Source organism: Charadrius vociferus, unplaced genomic scaffold, assembly GCF_000708025.1.
Source record: "Charadrius vociferus isolate BGI_N301 unplaced genomic scaffold, ASM70802v2 scaffold423, whole genome shotgun sequence".
Lineage (NCBI taxonomy): Eukaryota > Metazoa > Chordata > Aves > Charadriiformes > Charadriidae > Charadrius > Charadrius vociferus.
In genome coordinates this window covers 3155261-3161674 of record NW_009648149.1, presented here as the reverse complement: position 1 = coordinate 3161674, position 6414 = coordinate 3155261, and the positions used below count along the sequence as shown (strand labels likewise).

Here is a 6414-nt window from a genome sequence, read left to right as displayed (position 1 = left end):
ATATCAGGGCGTAAAATTCTACCCATTAGCAAGCACATTCTGTCAGCTTGTGACTTCGTGTTATCCAGGCTGTCTCAGCTGTAATAAAAGTGCTTTTGTAACATCCTAATGATAGTTTTGGATAATCTGGATTTTAAGATAGGAGTGGTGTGAACAAATGTCATCTCCTTTATATGTGCTTTGGCTTTCATCTCTATCCATATGCCACTTTACTAGATAGCAAATGTTTGGGCATTTTGGTTTCAAGGTCAACTCAGAAAGGGCAATTAGTGGCTCGGGCTCCCAGTCTTTTCAGAGATATTTAAGAACTTCTTTTAAAATTTGTAAGCATTGAGAGTTGTTATAGACTTATATTGCATCTTAAGTAAATTCTGGCATTTATCAAATGAGTAGTGCCAGTGTTTAAGCATCTCTTGTTACATGATGTTTGGCTAATATTCTGAACTGTGAAATGTTCACTTAAAGATTGGCCCTGCAAAATTTTATTCATAGGAGTTTTTCTTATTCACGACAGTAGCTTCATTTTCTGTGTTGTAATATTACTTAAGGTATTTAGCAGAATCAGCCTGTAAAGAAGTGTAAATAAAAGGTGCAGTCTAATTGAACTTCCAGAAGTACAAATTTGGGAGGCCTGTAGGGTATGGCAAGTGCTGATCTCCAAGGATGTATAAAAATACAGAATTGTATATATATTTGAAGGATACTCTGTTAAATGTGAGTGAATACTGTGCTGTATCGACATTCTAGGGAACTCAGCTATCCACGTAAACAAACACACAGACTAACTGCCCTTCCCTGGCTGACCTTGACATTGAAATCCTTAAACAATTGCTATGTCCCCAAGCGTTGCATGGATAAAGATGTAAGCTTTGCTGTATTCTCCTGACTCTGCTTGTAGAGGTGACAGGGCAGAAATCTTTATTTAGTCCTTGGCATTCAGTCAAAGATTAGCAACAAAGGTGTCTGGTTTTGTTTGTTTGCTTTTATGGTGACGCAGTTGCCTGCTGAGATTTGTAACGATGCCACCACCTCATTTCACAGATGCTACTGAACTGCTGTCAGCTGGTATAGACTTGGTCATTGGTCAGCTGGCTAAAAGTCAAACTGCCAGCTTAGGTAGAGATGAAAGATCTCTTGTGTTTCCCCCAAAAACCTGATTATATGGGAAGATACAAAAGCATACCTCCAGTTTCAGATAGACTGTGCATTTGAATTTAATTTTGATTTAACATAATACCTTCTTCACACTGGAAACTGATGAAAGGATGTCTTTGGTAAAGACTTTCAAGAGGCTAACTAGATCCAGTAAATTCGTTTTGAAGAATGCCAGGTGTAGGAGCAGTGAGCTGGTTGTGTGTAGGGTATTGGCTGTTGATGTTAACAACGTATGTCTGTTGGTATCATTTTTCCTTTACACGTGAAAGTCATGTTGCGTAACTTGAATTGGTAAGTTCCAATGTATAGATGTGACATAAAAGATTGTGTAAGATAAATTCTACACCAGATCTCAATTCTTGGGAAAGTAAATGGAAAGACTTTTGTGTATCTCAGTAGAAACAGGATCTAATAACGTGCAAGCTTACAAATAATAGGTTCTTGATATTAAGGCAGGGGCGTACACACTGGGCTGAATTTAACACTTGTCTCTTGAGGAGTCTGTCTTTAAGTTCATGGATATTTTGCTTAATTAATAGTTTGAACCCGTTAACTTTCGTTAAGGGAGACATTCCATTGAGTTTAGTAGAACAGTGCATGTGAGTAAGTGGAAGCTGCAGATCAAAGCCTTTAAGCAAAATAATTCCTGTGATATTGTTGTGTTATAAAAAGTCACAGACTGCTGTCTGGTTTCTCCCTTCTTCTGTAGAAGAAAGTGGATGTGATTCTCAGCAGTGCAGCATATGTCATCTCTGTGCTGGATCACAGTTTGTGAGAGATGATCTAGGATGCCCGGCACTGCCTGTTTGATGACTCCTTTCAAAAGAATACGCGAGTGAGCTCATCTGCCCCTCAGGCTGCTTGAATCTCTCTGGTACAAACCACACAATTCAAGGCCAGGGAAGGTCACAGTCAGTCTGTATCAGTAGCATACTGGACTGAGACAATAAGCAAAACTGTCCTTCAGACCCATTCTTCCCTTGGATTGATTTGGCTTAAAAAAAAATTCTGAACATGGGAAGCGATTAAAGGATGTTTTGAGAAAACTCCTTTACTGACAGCTGGAATATATAGATAATATTGTGTTTTTTGTCCAGTACTTCAACAGGCTGGAAGAAATCCATCTCAGAAGACAATTAATAAATATTGGACTTCACAAACGACTACACTGAATTTTGATGATTTTTGTACTATTTTGAAAAAAGAAAAACCAACTACAAAAACTGAACTGCTCGAAGCATTTGGAAAAATAGACACAGATAACACAGGATATATTTTACATGATGAACTTCATAAAATTCTTACAACGGTAAGTATCAGTAGAAACTTAATTATCCATCTTTACCCATTAGTAGGGATTTTTGGAAACAATTCTGAATGTGAAAACACATATTCCTGATCAAAAGAATGAATAATTGATTTTTTTTTTTTCAATTTTATGTCTTGTTTTCTGTGATTATCTATGATGTTTCTTCCATTTTTTTCCCGTTATAGTCTTGCAGTTGATAAACTGTTGGTCTGTTCAGCAATTGCACTTTGAAGGTGGATGCTGTCAGAGAAAATATTTCTAATGCTTTCAAAGAGTGTTTTGGTGAAACCCTAGATATACTGCACTGGAGTAACAGAAAGGGAAGCCCATGTCTCTGCATTGGTTAAGTTAGTGCAAATCATTCTGTTCTCTGCAGAGCCCCTCTGCAGCCCTTTGGGATTATCAACTTTTATCAAGACAGTTGATGACATACCTTTGCTGTTCTCCCCTCACAAGTTGTCTCTGTGTGTTCAGATACAAAGTTAAAAAACAACATCTATCCAAGTTATACATAAAATATTAAAGTTAGTGTTTTAGTTCTATCACAGCTATGATGTTCTGTAGTTCACTGAGGTCTTAAGATAAATTGTGCTAGGGCAGGTCAGTACTTTAGTTATAGATTACGCATTATCAAGCCAAAGCATGCAAATGTCATAAGGCTTGCCTGTACACGTCATTAATGATGACACTAAAGAATGTCTGGAACTTCTTATTTAGCTGCTGAACTGCCACCATATTGTTAAGCTTCATTGTATTATCTGAAAGGACAAAAAAGAATTTTTTAAAAATAGCAGCTGAGATTTTTATGATGATATGAGATTGTAGGAGATGAAACCTTAAAGAAAACATTAGCAAGAGTATCATAAAACTAGGAGTGTTGACAAGATTAAAATCCAGGTCCTCTGTGGATCTGCAAAGCAAGCAAACAAACCCCCGAAACAAAACAGTCTTCCAAGTTGGTGTAGAGCTGATGCACTGACTTTAAACTACATAGATGTACATCACAGATGATTACAATGATTTTCTTTCTCTGTTCTGTCAGGTTTTTTTTTGCTCTGTACAATGAAAAACCCCCAACCCTTCATCTTAAAAGCAAATCATCTTGCACAGCACAAACACTAGGGAGTAACAGTTAAAAATGGACTAGTAGTAGAATTCTAGTAGAGCACTCAAAAGTGAGAATAAAACAATTTTAAGGTAATGTAGAGGAGAGCAAACCAGGACAGAAGGATCAAACAATTTACATACTATGTTTGTTGTGGTTGACCTGATAAAACAAAATTATTTGTTTACTTCAAACATTGTGGCAGAACCTTCAATCCTCATTCTGCATGAACAAAAAAGATATAGTTGCAAGGAAATATTCTTTATATAAGGGAAGATAGAAGTAACAGATATTGAGTGCTACTGTAGTAGTGCCATGAAGAGCTATAAACTCTGTATCATTACATAAAGTCAGGGCATTGCTTTATATAGACACAGACTGAAGAACTTACTAGATGCACCTGCAGTAGCAACCGGTGCGTTCAAAGAGGGGAGGATCGGGATTTGCTTTGTTGCAATCCACTATGGCTCCCAGACCTTATGTCCACATCACATGTTTACCAACAATGAAGTTCACATTAGTTTTCAGTCCCAGGTGTACGCCATGCATCTATAGCTGAAAAGGGATGTGAAGTAGATTTCTGTAGAGCAATCACATATTGCTGTGTCATTGCTAACAGTGTACCTGTGTAGAGGAAATTGCTGGAGGACTTTGTGGAAGACATGCTTTCTTCCTGAGAGATGTACCTTTTTTCTACATTGCAAGTGGGGCACTCGAGATGGTATTCTGACATGCAACTTCAGACTTGGTTCCAAAAGGAGAGAAATTGCTTTGGCTTCACGCTAATAATTCCAAGTAGAGATAGGTGCAAGGCAAATTCATGCCTGGAATAACCTTTCTAGTAAACTAATTTGCAGATGTAGACTGATCTACTAGGCTAGCTCGAGTAAATAAGTGAAACTAACTATTATGAAGTTAGCTCTTGGTTGTTAACATGCTACAGTCTTAAGTAACAATGACTGAGAGCTGGGATTCCCCAATTCATGGAAGATTTTCTGAAATTGATGTAAGTGTCATTCACGCTAGGTTTCCAGAAGACGCCACAAAATTGCAATTCATTTTTTTGGTATTATGTAGCATTGTAGAGACATAATTTTTTAAGATGTTGACCTCTGTTTTGATGATTCAAATCAAAATCCATTTAAGTGTATTGCAAGATAAGATTCCCTGAAAGGATATTAAGATACTCTTGTTTTGTATTTTTATTAGATGTGTGCAGTAGGTGAACAGCATTCTTGATTAGGAACCCAAACTGAGTTCTTTTTATTGCAGAGAGGTGAAAAAATGACTCAGGATGAAGTGAATGCAATTATTAAACAAGCTGACTTTAACTGCAGTGGCAAACTTGACTACAACAAGGTATGGCAAACAGAGCAGTATTATTTGGTCTTGTGTTTTTGGCTTGATGTTATTGACAATATTAGCATTATCAAACGCAGTACAAACCACCTCCATGTGTTGGTCTGTTGATGACCTTATCCAAGCCCTCCCTAACTGCCTATGTACTGGGACATGGGCTGGTAAATATTTCCGTTTCCCACACTTTAACTCAAAATATGCTGCTCTGGCTATTATTCTTGAAAAGGTCACTTGCTGCAAGTGAACTTAATGTATTAGGCAGAGCCTAATAGTAAGCACGATGCCTAACAGCGTGTGTGAAGATAAGAGTTAAGGAATGGGAGGATAAAGATGACAATTGACAGCAAACTTAACTAATCAATGAGAGGTGCTATGTCTGTGATGCTACATAATTTCTTGTGTGGGGGACCTTATTGTATATGTTGAACATCTAATTTTCAAGATGCAACATCTTAGCAGCTTTTTTGACATAATCTCTAAGCAATGACTAAATTTTTAACTGAATAAACGGTCCACAAAGACTTTTACATAAATATAGTTTCATAGGAGAAAAACAACCCCCTATTAAAAATATGTTAAAAAAATCAGTCTTAAAATATCTAGAAAGAAATATAAATCACCTCTTGGGTTGAAAGTCACACTTAATTTTCATTCAATGTTGGACCACCTTCTTGAATCATGGCTCCATTTTACTGTGTCACTTGAGTGGTTGCTCTGATTCATGAAAATGAAAATTAATACTGTGCTTTAAGAGAAAATGTCTTACATCTATTGACCTGTCCTTTCCTTACTAATGTTACATTTTAATCCTTAAAATTGTGAGAAAGAATGTTTCACTTAACAGATTACTTTTTTCTTTATTTAAAGTTTTGTGACTTATACATGACAACCAGTGAGCAGTGCCGCAAGACTGCACGAGAGAAACTGGAAGTTGATAGTCGACTGAGGCAACAGCAGTTTGGAAGTCAAACCGAAACTTCCTCTGAAGGAATCACACTGCCAGTGTCAAAACCATCACCAAGAATCTCGAGGACAACTGATCACAAACTAGCACCGACAAAAGGTATTTATATTTCATATTGGGAGTTTCCTTTCTGCTGGAGTTCATGCTCTGGGTCAATGAACAGTTGAGTATTTTAATTTTTCTCAGATTGTTGAGGATGTTATTGACTAATACAAATTTCTACTGTGGCAATTGCATAAATATCTTAGAATATCTGACCCCCGTGTTTGAATGGACTTTGGCTGCATCTATGATCTGAAGCTCTGAAATTCTTAAAGGTGAATTTCGTCGACTCTCATGTGATGCAGTCCAGAGGGGAGAGAGAAAATGAATGCTCGGGTGTTGCAACATAGCAAGTTAGTTCTTTCCCAGATCAGAGATGAAACCTTAAACGTTTATCAATAAGCAGTCTGTTTCTTTCAATTATCAAGGCTGCTTTTTGAATGCAATCAATATGAGAATTTAATATTCTTCTTGAAGTTA

General features: G+C 37.0%; 1 protein-coding gene across 1 annotated transcript in view; it reads left to right on the top strand.

The window, feature by feature from the left end:
• EFCAB7 (EF-hand calcium binding domain 7) overlaps positions 1-6414 on the top strand; it is a 29945-nt gene that overhangs the window by 2125 nt on the left and 21406 nt on the right. Inside the window, exons 2-4 of the mRNA XM_009883974.1 lie at positions 2253-2464; positions 4842-4928; positions 5796-5991. Coding sequence (XP_009882276.1) covers positions 2253-2464; positions 4842-4928; positions 5796-5991 — 495 coding nt within the window. The remainder of the gene's footprint in view (positions 1-2252; positions 2465-4841; positions 4929-5795; positions 5992-6414) is intronic.